The following is a 15,180-nucleotide window of genomic DNA, read 5'->3' on the forward strand; positions in this document are numbered from 1 at the left end:
CAGAAAACAAGGCCATTTTTTAAAGAAAATACTCTCTTTCCCTCAGGTTAACATCACAGTTGTGCGTTCCAGGGGATCTTATGGCAGAGTGCGTCTTTGCTTTCATATAATAAATGGGACTGCAGAAGAAGGAATAGATTTTTCTCCCACAATAAGGGAAATGGTGTTTGAACCAGAGGAGGAAAGTAAAATTATTTGGATTGAAATTCATGATGATGATTTTCCTGAAGGCCCTGAAAACTTTTCATTGATGATTGCTGAAGTGGAACTCCAAGGAAGGTAAAGTTACAATTCCCAGTTGATTTGTTACAAGCAGAAAAACAAACTAGAAAAACAAACTATATTTGGATTCTGATCTAATTAAATAAAGTCACTGCTAGATAGTTCATCTGTTTTACTGTAAAATTATGTAAGACAGATATAATTGTAATCATAACAGAAAATGGATGTATGGTAAACCAAATTATTTTAACATTAGTATAAAGATGTTGCTGATTAAGATTTAGAAAAGCTTAAGATCCATACATTGGATACAAACTGTCAAGTTGCAAGAAATTTCAATAAAAATATGAAATGGGAAAGAACAAATGAAAGGCATACATTTCTAGGAATAAACTACTATTCTTGCTAACATAATATGAAGAAATGTGACAAAAAAGTCTTTTGTAGTAACTGTCAGAAAATAAAAGTTATTTGCAGTAATTAACAAATGGTCACACACATCTTTATACTTTCACAACAAGTTTAAAATGTATTTTTATGTTTGGTTTTGTTTTTTTTTATGTCCTTGCAAGTGGATTTGATTTTACTGTAAGAGAGAATGGTCTACAGGTGGATCAACCTCCAATAATAGGAAATATCTCCACAGTATGGGTCACTATTGCAAAAAATGACAATGCTGAAGGTGTCATAGAATTTGATCCGCAGTATGTCCTCCTACAGGGTAAGTTTACCTTAAGTTCTCACTATAGTTTACAAGATAAGGCTATGGCATGAATTTTGAAACAACCTAACTTTTTCTCAATGATTTTTATAGTGGAAGAGGATGCAGGATTAATCATGATTCCTGTTGTGAGAAAGCGTGGAACTTACGGCAATGTCACAGCTGATTTTCTTTCTCGAAGTATTTCTGCACTGCCTGATGGTGTTGACTATGTCATTCATAATAATACTGTAACTTTTTATCATGGACAGAACCAGTCTTTTATTTATATCTCTATTATAAATGATGAAGAAAGGTAATTAAATTTTCAGATATTTATTCACCAATTTACTTCTGATAATGTCTTTTTTATCATGCACTAAAAAATGCACATATGCATGTATAGAGCTGGAATTAAAAAACAAATTTCTCCAGAGCTAAAAAATCACCTAAGGGAGGAAATCATCTAAAGGGGGGGGGAAAAAAAGCAGTTATATTAGTGTCATGGTTCCTGTTAAATAGTATGCAATCAAATACAGTTTTTAATTACATTATAGAAATGTTGATGTCAACAGTACTGTGATGAAGAATAAAATATTTTGCTATATTTTTATTTAAATTAAAACTAGTACAATGTATAATAATGATAGAGTCTCAGAATGGTGATATCTGAAATATTTTTCTACTGTACACCTATGGACATGATTTCTTTTTTCCTTTAAACTGATCCAGTTGGATGCATGAGTGAATGACTAAATACAGGTTTAATAGTTTTTCTTTTCTCTCAGATATCTCAGAATGTTTTTTTTTCTTTCTCTGTGCAGTGAATTTGCAGAGCAATTTGAAATCCAACTGACAGGAGCCACTGGTGGAGCAGTCCTGGGGCTCCACCTGGTAAGCCAGATCACCATTGCAAAAAGTGACTCTCCCCAGGGCATGGTCCGATTTCTCAACCAAAGCCAAATTGTTCTTCCCAACCCTGATGTAACCACAACAGTGTCCCTGGTGGTGGAAAGGACTGGGCGGTTGGTGGAGGCACAGGTGGGTCTTGCCTGTCAAAGACTGAACGTTTTCCAGTGACTGTGTCAGAAAGCTCTTGCCTTTTGCTTTGGGAGCTTTCTTAGTGACTGATTTCTAATAGGATAATTATAGCTTTTTATTAAACATGAATTGCATATAACTGCAGTATAACAGAAAATGTTGTTACCCTTTTAAAATCACCTTTCTCCTTCTGCTAGCCTTCTTTTATTATGGTATTGTGTACACTGTTTTGAGCTAGCTCCTAATCTCACCAAAATTATAGTTAACTTCATGTAGTACTCCTAGTTTAATTTAATCAAATAAATTGCTTACTATGAGTTTTCTAGAGTATTTTTTTCCCTATATAGGCCAGTTATAAATGCAAAATGTGATGGGCCTTTCTCAGTCTTGTCAAATAATTGGAAAATTTGCATTAAAAACCATGAACTCCTCCACATATAAAAATTGCTTCAGTCTTTGACTTTTTCTAGAAGTCATTGGACAAAAGTGGAAAACAGTTAAGTTACTAAAATCGTAATTGTAAGGTCCAAATCACCTCCTTAAATTTGTGGGAATTGCTGGAAATGCTGTAGCTTTTAATCAGGCTGAAGAAATATGAAGGTTTCATAATTTTCTTCATAATCTGAAGTACTAAAGACTTTTAAAGTCTTTAATATATATTTAATATATATTTAGAAAATATTTGTCATTTTTAGACTTTACAACACACTTCAAAGGAAATGGTCTTGATCATGAATACTTATGTGGGAAGTTTTGCAAAACAAGTCATGAAAAGAAGAGAAATAGGCACTGGCCTGTGTGATTCTTGCTATATGCTAAAGAAATCTTAGTTTCTTTTCTATTACTAACATCCAAAATTTAATAAACTGGCATTGTGACTAACACTTTAAAATTGTCATTTTTAAATTGTTATGTGTACTTTTTCAAAGGCATCTATATTTTGCTCCATAGAATTAATTGCAACTATTCTGTCATAGCAGCAGCAAAGATTTAAACATAGCTAAGTACTTTTGGTACTCTGTTGCTTCTCCCCTTGGGATGCTGTTATATCACTCCTCTAAATCTGCAACTGATCTCTTCCACAGATTAACTGGGACATTTTGGGACCCAATGCAGATGAGATTTTGTCTCCTCTGAATAGTGACATTGGTGACCCTGTGAATGGAACACTCTATTTTGAAGAAGGAGAAGGAGGTCTGAGAACAATTAATTTACAAATCTATCCTCATGAAGAAGTTGAAGTCCAGGAAACCTTCATTATTCGACTGAGCCTTATAAAAGGTGAAACAGAAATAGATTCTAAGGCAAACAGCATTACATTAATAGTAAGTTACTATTGCTTCTCTTTCTTCAGAGATTTCTGTTGTGACTAGTATTTATCCTGCAAAGCTTTTAAAAATTGATCATAATTATTACTTAGTCATTTAGCTTTTTTGACCTTTGTACTGTTAGATTATATTCAATTCTGAAAGGAATAGGGTGGGGAATCTATCAGTAAAAATTGGTATAAAAGCATTGAGCTGGCTGCTCTCTTATTTGCAGTTTTCTAAAGTTCTCTTTGGAGAGAGCAGGGATTGAGCCCTCATTTCTATATATCAATGTTTGTCATCTGTTGTGGTTTAAACCCAGCTGGAAATTAAACCCCACTCAACTGCTTCTCTTCCCCTACTCCCTCGTGTGAGAGGGAGACAAAACGCAGAGTTTTTCAGACAAGATAAGAAAAATTTACTTGAAAGTAAAGTAGCTCAAGGTGCCTGAGAATTTCCTGCTTTAGAATAAAAATATGTAGATGCAGCATTTGAAATAAAACTCTGTTCTTTTACTTCTTGGACAGGGGAACTCAAAACTGAAACAGGGGCATTCAAAACTTTCTCTGCTGTTTTTAGAACTAACAGATATGTGCCCCTGGAGCATCGGGCAGTGAACATCACAGTGATTTGAACAAGAATACAACTCACACTACTTTTCTAAATTTTTGAATGTTTGTTTACCTTTTTACAGATAGAGAAGTTTGGTGATCCCAATGGAATTGTACAGTTTGCTCCTGAATCATTAGCTGAGAGTAGCTATTCAGAGCCCTCAGGAGACAAAGGGCCACAAATTATTACACTGCTCATCCAACGAACTCAAGGCATTCTGGGGAACATAACGGTATTCTCACTCTTTTCCTAATAAAGAATATAATGCTGAAATCATCCTCAGTCTCAATGTATGGAAAATATCTCATTCTGTGCCTTCCAACTGCTTGTTTCTGAAATATTTTTTTTTTTTTAATGCTGTCTTTTAGCCTTAGTTTAGGAAGGGCTTAGCCCTAGTACTTGTGGCTTGGAGAGTAAAATTCAGTCTTCCCTGATCAGGGGAAATAAAGGAAAAACAGTATTGCTGTACTGCTCTCCACTCTCACTTTCTTTCTCTCCCCATTTGCTTTTGATGGGAGAACAGAAGAGACAGTACTTTCATAGTGAGTTGTCTTTGATATCATCACACTTTACTTTTTTAGACAGAGTCAGATTTTTTTTAACCATCATGCAGATTGTTTTTTTACCTAAAGTTGTTTAGAAGTCAGTGTTTTAGCAGGAACTAATTTAATTTAAAATAAATTGATCAATTAATAGAAACATCTTCTGTGTTTAATGAGAGTTCTCATTCTTTCTCATGTGAGGAATATTGGAAACAGAAAAAATAGCAAAGGTGTTTTAGTGTGAAAATAGAAATAATTTTTGAAAAATGTTCATAAATTCCGCATAGTTTTACATAAGTCTTCTGAAACTAGATAAAGGAAATATTTATATTCATAGAACTGTTAATGAAATAACACACTCTTTTGAAAGATAGTCTGTGTGGTAGGATATTCTTCCTGTGCATACCCAAAACTATTTTTATTTTACCCATTTAAAAGCAGTCTATTCCATATCCTGTCTATACTGAATCCTCAATATGCAGTTTTCTGATTTTGGAGGTAATTTTTATTTCTTTTTGTTTTCCATTTTCTATACTAATTTCAGGTTTACTGGGAAATATGTAGTGAATCTGACATCACAGGTGACTTTCTTGAGACAGAGGGATCTGTTGTCATTGCTGACCAGCAGAGTGCAGCTGAGATAATTATCTACCTGCTACCTGATGATGTTCCAGAACTGGATGAAAACTATGAGGTACAGCTGACTTCAGTGGAAGGTGGAGCAGATTTAGACCATGAGAAAAGAATTTCGAAGATCACAGTGTTTGAAAATGATGATCCTTATGGAGTGTTCGCCCTGTACTCTGATCAGCAGTCAGTGCTGGTGGATAAAGCCCTGGGTCGATATGTTCAGGTTAATGTAACTCGGCATGCTGGGGCGTTTGGAGAAGTGATGGTCGAGTACCGTGTCACATCCCTTCACGGGGAAGCACTCATTGAACCTGACAGTGAGGTGGGGTTCCTCACAATAAAGGATGGTGCCAGCTTTGGAGTAAAAAGAGTGCCAATAAGCAACCAGGTGTGTATTACTCTTTTAGCTTTTATGGTATCTGTTGTTTCCATTTGTTTCATCACAGTACAAATAAGATTCAAAACTCTCGCTAGTATCAAGTGTGAAGAAGCAGAAAAGAGAGTTTTGCTGTTAAGAATTTCCTTTTTATCGAGTAGAACTGGATTTGAAAATCACATTTTCTGATAGTAATTGCAAAATCACTGCTATGCATGTGTTCAAATATTTAATGTTTCCTTCCATTGTTGTTTTGTGTTACTGTTAATTCAATATCTTGTTATTGTATGTATGCAAATATTTTCTTAAGTTTAGTTTGGATTGTAAATAGTGATCTTTTATTTGTGACCAATGAAGAAGAAGATAAATGTACCTGCAGTCTTCTGTGTTTCCTTGGTGTTTATCATTATTATCACAGTCTTACATCCACTCTTATATGCTCTTACAACCATCTTATATGTTTTTAATCTTAAGGATTAAAATCAAGCTAAGGCAAATGTGTCAGCTACAACTTCTTTAAATGGCAGTAGTTGCTTTACAGACTCACATTCCAGAAAACTGCTGGCATATTAATTTCACAATATTGATGGCTTAGCTGTAATTATTTGAGAAACATAATCAACAAAACACTGGTGTTGAAAATGCTGCTTTGTATGTAAACAAACAAAATCTGCAGGTTGTTAATTATTTGTAGTGTTGAGTAACATGTTTTTAGTGGAGTTAAATTTTTACTTTTTTAATTAAATTCTCTCCCTCAAAGGCATTTATTTTATTTGGCTTGAATTTTACTCTGGAACTGACTAACGTAAGCCTGGTTAGGGGAAGTGCCAAGGATGTGCCTAAAATATTAGGAACAGCAAAGTCTGCTGTGCTGCTTATTCCTGAGGAAGCTGCCAATTCACAGGTCAGTAGCCTGGTTCTGGTGTCATGTTCCTGCCACAGAAGAAAGGTACACTTCACTATGGAAGATACCTGTTACAGGAACTCAGTGATGCTTTCATTGTAATCAATATGACAGAAGAGATTTTTTTTTATTATTATTTATGCTGTATGTTGTTCCTTCCTCTGATACAAATTCCTATAGAAATGTTTTAATGCATCTCTAAAATGTAAGTAGTGTAAATATTTACGTGAAAGGGGATTTAAAAGATTAAGACTTAAAGGAAAATAAGTAAATCTGGATGATGTTTCTCTAAATATGGCAACCCCAATAATATGTATTCAGTATTATGTACAAAAAGAGATGGAATATATGCTGGGTGTTAATGCAGTTATCAGTAAATTTGGTAATCATTGAGTGATAGATTTTCCATTTGTCTGTTTTATATGAGAGTGAGAAAAGATAATTTGCCTACTTTGATATTGTATATGTGCTACTATTCCCTTTTTTATGTCAGGCAAAGGCACAATAAGGTTTTAATTCTTCAATTTTATTGAAGTTTTTACTTAATGATTTTAATTGTCTTGAAGTATTGTTCTTGTTTTCAATTTACAGTGAAACTTAAGTCGAATAGTCTTTCTGTATGCACTGTTTACAGAAAGACTATTATATACCATATACTACTATATATCCATTCATCTTTACTTTTGTAACATTATATTCTGAATTATCTTCACTCCTATTTGCTGCTCAGAGAAAAAGATCACAGTGCAGCAATAATTTTGTGAACAGTGTAATGAGGCAACTTTTCACTAGACACACAATTACTAAATTGTTTTATATGTGTTTATATAATTATATGTGTGTATATATATAGAGAGAGAGTGAGAGAGTAGTACAGTTATTATCTGTGAGCACTGAGGGCAGGTTTGATTTATTTTTCTTCTAAACAAGAGGCACAGGTTGCTGTATTCACTGTTTTCCATACTGAAACTGAAAACAGTGTCATACTTGTTCCTTTCCCCTGAAATCTAATTGCCAGAAATCTAGTATTTGCAAGTATTATTAAAGAGCTGTGAAGGAAATATACATATTCATATGTCCATAGATATATGCACATACAATTATCTATATGCATGCATCTTCATTGTAAGATGCCCTTTTTACAAAAGGTATTTTGCTTTCATGTATGTTATTGTCCACTTTTATTCCATTTTCTGATAAAATCTACTATGTTTCCACAGGTTGGCTTTGAATCTGTGATATTACGACTTACAAACATTGTAGCAGGGACAGGCCATGCTGTCATAACCAGAAGAGGAGTTTATGGCTCTGTAATAGTTAGCTGGATTTCAGGATGCCCACCAGACCTAGTCACTGACTCTGTTAAACCAGGCAACATTACTCCTCCATTTGGTGAGTAATTGCTGCAACAAGTTATGTACAGCTACAAGTACAGCAGCTATGACAGTTGCATAAGTGATGATACCACCTTTTAGTTGTTTGTACCTCTGCATGTTTCCTTTATTAATGAAGAGTCATTAGAATGAAGTCCTGTGATCCAGTTTTTATCTGTAAGGGACATATTTACTTTATGAGAAAAAAAAACAACATTACACATTGCTATGCCTCTGAAGGTCAGCTTTCTATAGGAAAGACTCTTATAATGAAGATTTCTTCACCTCAGTGGAGTGGAATTGTGACTAAAGTCCCTGTGTCAACATATTTCCAGGTAAAAAGAGAATTCCTGTTTAGTGATTTTGGCTCTCTCAATCATTCTTCTTTCAGGTACTGTTGTGTTTTCTTCTGGGGAGGAAAGTAAAGTAATTTCATTTCAGGCTACTCCAAGCCTAAATAAACCTGAGACATTTGCCATCACTTTAACAGCAGTGCACAGCAATGTGTCTGGTGGAGCTCGCCTGAGGTAAGGATATTACTTACACTTTTGAGTTGCTCTAATGCTGTAAGAATTATGATATGTACAGAGGCATATACCTCATACAAATCCCTATTAAATTATAGGTAGCTAGCAAATTACAGTTCTTTTTTTAATAAATTTCTATGTCATGTCTCCCATGGAAACAAATGTCAGTACTGCAGATCTGATTTGCCTGGAACTGAGGCTTTTCTTCCAGTCTGTTTCCTAGAATTGGGATCTGAGGTGCCTAGAATGTGTCTAGAGAATTATGGAGACAGTTAGAAAAGACAGTTAGGTTGAAGAAGCAAGATCAACAGTTTTATCAAGGAAGCTGAAGAATTAAATAAACTGTCAATTTCAGTGTCCCTAAAAATCCATATTTAGAAGTTCTTAGATGACAAACATTATTTAAAATAAATCAAGTGAAATAAGAAATGCTCTAAAAATGCCTAATTTATATTAAATACCCTTTTTTACTCTGAAAAATTAAAACATTACATTCAATGTAGTTTTTCATCTTGCATAAATTGTTTTCTGTTCTTCAAACTATTTTCATTCTTCCATATTGAAGATGAAAGTGTATAAAAAAATAGGCATACAGTGACACCATACGGAGAAAGGTATTGGGCTCACTGTGTTAAAATTGCACTGGCAAACCTTTCCTAGAAAACTTAAGACTGCATTCCATAAGACATAAACCTTACAATTACTTAGAAGGCTTTTTTGGCTTCCTAAGTGGTGGAAAAGTCTCATCTGTTAGCCAAATCCCCTCTCTGTAATTATGCCATTTGGTAGCCTCTGGCATTAAGTAATGGTTTAGTTCTGGAGGAAAGGGGATGACACAAGATTCAGCAGGGTCAGTCTAATATTTTTTTATAAAAAGGGGATATATTTAATATGAACAAAGTAAAGCTTAAACTGATTTTAATAACAAGACTCAGATCTGGAAAAAAAAGTACTTTGAGTAATATTGTAAAGAGGCAGTATTTCAAAACAAACCTTACTGTATATTTTAAAATAACTTTCTGTCCTTCTCTAGCTTTCTAGCTTAAACTGTAGACCTGCTAGCATCTGTCTGCTTCACAGCTTTCCCTTGGTAGAGGAGGTTTGTTCAGTGTTTAAAACTGGTATTACTTGTAGTGGCTCTATTATATTCCTGTACGATGTCCCTGGCAGGAAGACCTACTTTCCTTTGCCTCTCCATTTTGTCAGGAAGACCATATTTTATTTATCATTTACTCAGTATCCTGTCCTGACTTAGGATGCATTAATCCTGTGGAGGGCTGCTCAAACATTACAAAAGCACTTTTTAGGGAATCTCTTTATATCTTGCTTTGTGTGGTTTCCATTTCTTCTCCCTACTGTTACACATTTTTTAATCCACTTTCTTACAGCCATCATTGGTTGCTCACTGAAAATTATTATGCTTGATTATTCTGCTTTCCATTATTTGTATTTCCTCTCTCAATGTGATATTGTTTCTGTTTCAGATCAGGATTTACAATAGCTAAAATTGAGCCAATGGGGATCTTCCAGTTTGATCTTAACTCAAGATCAATTTCAGTTGAAGAAGATGTTCAGGTAGTCAGACTATGTGTCCAAAGATTATTTGGTTTTCAAAGTAATCTCACTAAATTGACATATCAGACCATTCCAGGAAGTGCCAAACCACTAGAAGACTATATACCCATCTACAATGGAGAGCTTATGTTTTTGCATTTTCAGACAAATGCAGTGATAGAAATATCGATAATTGATGACACTATGTCTGAAATACAAGAATTTTTTTTTGTAAATTTGACTTCTGCGGAAATTCTGGATGTTCAGCCTGTGAACCTTGACTGGAGTCCCCGTTTGAATCCAGCTTTCAGTGTTGCAACAGTTAATATCCTGGCTAATGATATTCATCATGGAATACTAAGTTTGGGGCCAGAGTTTATTTATGTTGAGGAAGATACAAACAACAATACCTCCAACACAGCAGTGCTTCAGATCAAAAGGACCAAGGGATTTACTGGTAATATTAAAATAACTGTTAAAACCTTTGGGGGAGTGAGTGCACAGAGTGGAGTAGATTTATATCCTTTTGGAAATGTTTATGAAAAATCAAACTTCACATGGGCAATGGAAGGAGAAGATTTTGAAGAACAGACAATCTCTCTGACTTTGTTTGATGGAGAAAGTGAATGCCAGGTGTCCATAAAAATTCTTGATGACGATGAGCCTGAAGGACAAGAATTATTTTATGTTTTCCTCTCAAATCCTGAATATGGAGCTCAGATTGTGGAAGGAAAGGATGAACATGGATTTGCTGCTTTTGCAACAGTAATTATTGCAGGTAATATTATTTCCCCCCAGGAGATGAGTAAATATATTTGAATTAAATAACAGTAAATAACTATATGTTCTCGTAGCAATTTTCATGTAAAATTGGAATTCTATATGATAATAAGCAGGGTATTCCATTCCCAAATGTAATGTTTTACAAATCAGAGGAAGCATCCAGTGCACAAAGCCCACTTAGCATCCCTTGGAAATGTAACTCAAAATACATCTGTAGGTGCTGCTTATCTCTGTTCTTATCCTTTATGAAGGGAGAACGCTGAGCATAAGTGTTTGTGTCAGAGATGGAGTAGGATTGCAGGCTCATTTGTTTTTTTGCCATTTTCCTTGTTCCAACCTGTCCTCCTGGGATGTGAGATTCTCATCTCAGTAGATCTACGACTTCCAAATTCAAAGAATAGATGTGTGACTATGAAAAGAGTCACCAATTAACTTATGGTATGAAAATGGAAGTGTCCAAGAGGAACCTGTTATAGAGCTGCTGGGCTTCCATTGTTTCTTGTCAGTATTGTACAAATTATCCTTTCTCAGAGTACTGTAGTGCTGTATTCAAACAAAATATTTTGTGTAACTGTAAATACTGGCCACTGCTTGACAGTTTATGGCACAAAAAAATCACTGCATTTTTTTTTTTTTGCTTGATTTGTTTTTAAAGGCCAGATGATTTGTATTTTGTCACTTCACTATGCTTTTTCAAGATCCAGAATGCTTTAAGTTTCTTTTGCTTTTTCTTTTACCTGTTCTTTTTTTTTTCCTTTTCCTAACTTAATCTGTGAAGCATTATTTGGTAAAAGAAAATGTCATGGGGCTTTTGAATACAGGAAGACATAGTTCCTACTGAGACCATAGGATTACCTAAAAGAGGAGAGACAAAAATTTACTGACCCAGTATTTAAATATTGCATTATGGCAGCAGTGCTTGATGGGAGATTGTGAGTATATGTTGAAATAAGATTTAGCCTGATATTTTTTTCTATTGAGTACAGACAGCTAGTGGCACAGGTTGCCTGGGGAGGTTGCATGGTCTCTCTCCATCCCTGGAATTATTTTGAGCTCCAGAACTCTGAGCCATCTGGTCTAGTTTCAGAAATAATTCAGTTTTGAGGATAGTATTGGACTAGAGACTTAAAGGGCCCTTTTAACCTTATTACGTTGGCATTCTGTCTGAGGTGTTTCATGTACTTTGTATTTTTAAATTCTTTCACTTTTATAATGGATGGAGTTTGTACAAAGTAGAAAAAAATGATTTCTGTTTTCATTCTTTTCTACTATGCAGTTCATACCTGCAGTGTAGTCATTCTCTGCTTCTGGGGCTGGAGGACAGGAATTAGCATACTTAGTCACCAAGGAAGAGTTTTTCTTTCAGTCACTATGCTACTGTGAGAAAGTGATGCCAGTTTCCCTTAGCTTTTACATGTCTGTTGGGATTACCAACTGAATATAAACCAATCTAACCTGCAATATAGATTAAATTTTAGAAAGAAGTTGTGCATCCAGAACAAATTTTAGGGTAACTCAGTTTAGTCTGACCAAGAAAGTAAGGTCCAACATTATTGGGAGTTTTGTGTATTTAGATAGTCTTAAGAAATCAGTGTGGGTATTGAGAACTAGGATTAAACTGTGCTGCTGTATGAATGTAGGAAGGAACCATGCTTATATACAAAAAGAGATCATGTGTGAAACACGTTCTCTTCATGTGCATTGTCTCTAGAATTTACCATGGAAGTAAACAGTTCCCTGGGTGTGCACTTCAACTGCAGAAGTATGTTTATAGGCACAGGTTGGAATTTGAGCTTGTATTGAATACCACACAAGTGTATGAATGTGCTCTAGAGTTATACCCATAGTACAGAGTGTACATAAAATTGGAATATGAAACAACACATTGAAGAGAAGAGTTGAAGCATGTACCTGCATTTAAGTGTATAGATAAATATCACAGGTTAAATGTTTGTGCATGCACATAAGCAACACACAGTTTCTGTTCATCTTATTATATATATTGACTTTTAGTAAGCACTGTGGTGGAATTAGATTGCCTTTCAATTCAAGAGTAAGGCCATCACAACCTGCAAGGAGAAATCCTTTAGAAGCAAGAATTGATTGAGCACTGTAAAGACATTAGTTTCCCCTCATTAACACTGAGAATTTTTATCTTCCACTGCTGTTTTTCTGAAGTTACTTGCATTCCCCCTGAGAAAAATGTGGTGTTCTGCAGCTCATTAGTTCCATACATAGAATTAAAGGTGCAAGAGAAATGCTAATATAATCATATATAATCATCTGGAAAAATGGATGGGTTCAACAGCATCATGGGTAGGATGAATAAGAAAACTTACGTCACTGGAATCCCATCTTTATCACATTATCTACTTATATGTTGAGGCCCTTTTCTTTTCAGACAGAATGTTTTAGGATTTATGATAAACTTAACTGGAATAATTATCTCAGAAGGCCATTATAACCAAGGCTTTTGAGATTGTTCTGGAGATTGCTGTAAACCTATTCTCTTGAAGTCAAGGACTTTAGAACAGTCAGGACAGCAGAAGTCAGTCACTTTGTTGAATGCTGCTGAAAATACAAGCTAACATGCAAAAATGGTTCCAGGACTGTGATAAGGAATTTACTTCCAAAAATAGGTGTTATTACTCTATTGATTAAAATAAAATTTAGAAATGCTGAATTCTAATTTGAAATTCTAGAGTGTAAATGAAGAATAGAAATATTGAGATAATTGAGTTATCCCTAAACAGTACTTTGCAGCATGCTTTTGATACCTGACTGGGTTTTTAGCAGTTGTGCATATTAACTTTCAGCTTAACTTTCCTGCTTACTATTTTCATGGACTATTTCTTACACAGGAAGTGATCTCCAGAATGGCATTTTGGGATTCATTCCAGAAGTACAAAGTGGCCTGATACTTGATGAAGACTCAGAAAACAGAGAGGTGGTGCTGACTGTCGCACGGCAGCCAAACAGGTGCAGATTCCAGGGCTCTTGCCACACGCTGTAACACGTTCTCTTGAATCACAGGATCTACTGATAGTGGAAGAGATTTTCATATCAGGGTTTTATATAAATGTTTCCCTTTCAGCTCCTTTAATAGCTTCACAGATTTTGTCAACAGGGCATTTAAGTTGTGAATATATTTGGGTCTGGCACTTTATTGGTATCAAGCAGAAACAGGAAAAAACTCAGACGCTTACTATTTTATACTGTAAGTCAGCAAGTGCAAAGATTTTGCTTAAGTAAAGTATTTGCTAAAGGTGTAAGTCTCTGTTAGTGTAAGTAGGTATGAATACTACAAGGAGCGATTAGGAAGTTATGTAAGTGTCAGTATGCTTATGTCTTCACTTTTTTCCTAATTAGCACAGATATATATATAGTGTACCTTTATGTGTACTTTAAAAAATATGCTCAAGTATGGTAAGTCTCTTACACTTACAGGAAAGACAAATTCTGCCTGGCTTTCCAACCAATAGTTTCTATAGTATTAATGAAAGTACTTGGGCACATCCCTGCTTTCCAAGCACCAGTGTATCTTATTCAGATAATCATGTTTTATCTGAAACAAAAATTAAGAAGAATCCGGGTTCTTCCCATAATTTCTTTATTTTCCTCTTCTGTTACTTTTTTATAAACTAAACAGGTATTAGAGGAAGAAACTTAAATTAAAAGAGCTATTTTTTTCTTTTTAAATCAGTTGATTCCATAATGATAAGTTTTGAATAAAAACATAAAATGAATGTTACATCTGTGCTTTATGTAGTGCTCTTCTTCAGTACATGCATACTTGTCTCTTTTGCTTGCAGGGCTTTTGAAGATGTAACAATCTTCTGGCGTGTGACCTTTAATAAAACAGCTGTTGTCCTTCTGAAGGATGGCGTGAACTTGGAGAATGAACTTGTATCTGTGCTGGGAACTACAACCTGTGTAGCAGGTCAAACTATGTGCAACATCTCCATTGAAATAAAACCTGATAATGTAAGTAATTATTGCTCATTTGTGTACAGTATTGAATTGCAATTTGCCAAGATGAAAAATCTCCTCTGATCCAGAGGAACTGAGGCTTAGTTTTGAAGATAGTAACTTGATATCTGCTCGGCTTCTCTGGAACATGTTTATTTATAGTCTTTTACTGCCTCTTTTGTGACTGGTAAAAATTTGGGAAGGAGATAAGTATTTAGTTTGAAGAGTAAATTACAGATCTTACATTTTTATATAAGAGTAAGAAGAAAGAATGGAGTTGTTTCAATGAAATGTTTCATCATACACTCTTATCCTTCACCCAGTAAGTTTTTTTTTTTTAATCAAAACAGAAATGTTTATAGAAAACATTCTGTAAGTAATATGCAAGTAATTCTGCAAGTAATTTGTCATTCCACAAAAAAAACCTTTCAGTCTAACTTGTGTGTAATTTTATATTCCTAAATCTAGCACAGTGATCTGTGAAAACTCATAAAACTGCATAAGAATCTTCAAGTGTCTAAAAATCTGTGGCTGCTCACATATACCTTGTTCACATCCTCCTAATTCAATTTAGGAGCCATCATCCACTAAATTGCACTTGTCTGAGTCTAACAGTCTTGTGAGATCCAACTGGCACTCT

At 34.7% G+C, this 15,180-nt stretch overlaps 1 protein-coding gene across 1 annotated transcript in view; it reads left to right on the top strand.

The window, feature by feature from the left end:
- ADGRV1 (adhesion G protein-coupled receptor V1) overlaps nucleotides 1-15,180 on the top strand; it is a 267,302-nt gene that overhangs the window by 105,395 nt on the left and 146,727 nt on the right. Inside the window, exons 65-77 of the mRNA XM_056514381.1 lie at nucleotides 47-279; nucleotides 795-943; nucleotides 1,037-1,238; nucleotides 1,747-1,963; nucleotides 3,049-3,288; nucleotides 3,965-4,114; nucleotides 4,969-5,442; nucleotides 6,191-6,334; nucleotides 7,555-7,726; nucleotides 8,099-8,234; nucleotides 9,719-10,566; nucleotides 13,433-13,550; nucleotides 14,384-14,555. Of these exons, the coding sequence (XP_056370356.1) occupies nucleotides 47-279; nucleotides 795-943; nucleotides 1,037-1,238; nucleotides 1,747-1,963; nucleotides 3,049-3,288; nucleotides 3,965-4,114; nucleotides 4,969-5,442; nucleotides 6,191-6,334; nucleotides 7,555-7,726; nucleotides 8,099-8,234; nucleotides 9,719-10,566; nucleotides 13,433-13,550; nucleotides 14,384-14,555 (3,255 nt within the window). The remainder of the gene's footprint in view (nucleotides 1-46; nucleotides 280-794; nucleotides 944-1,036; nucleotides 1,239-1,746; nucleotides 1,964-3,048; nucleotides 3,289-3,964; nucleotides 4,115-4,968; nucleotides 5,443-6,190; nucleotides 6,335-7,554; nucleotides 7,727-8,098; nucleotides 8,235-9,718; nucleotides 10,567-13,432; nucleotides 13,551-14,383; nucleotides 14,556-15,180) is intronic.

The sequence above is a fragment of the Oenanthe melanoleuca genome, chromosome Z (assembly GCF_029582105.1).
Source record: "Oenanthe melanoleuca isolate GR-GAL-2019-014 chromosome Z, OMel1.0, whole genome shotgun sequence".
Taxonomy (NCBI): domain Eukaryota; kingdom Metazoa; phylum Chordata; class Aves; order Passeriformes; family Muscicapidae; genus Oenanthe; species Oenanthe melanoleuca.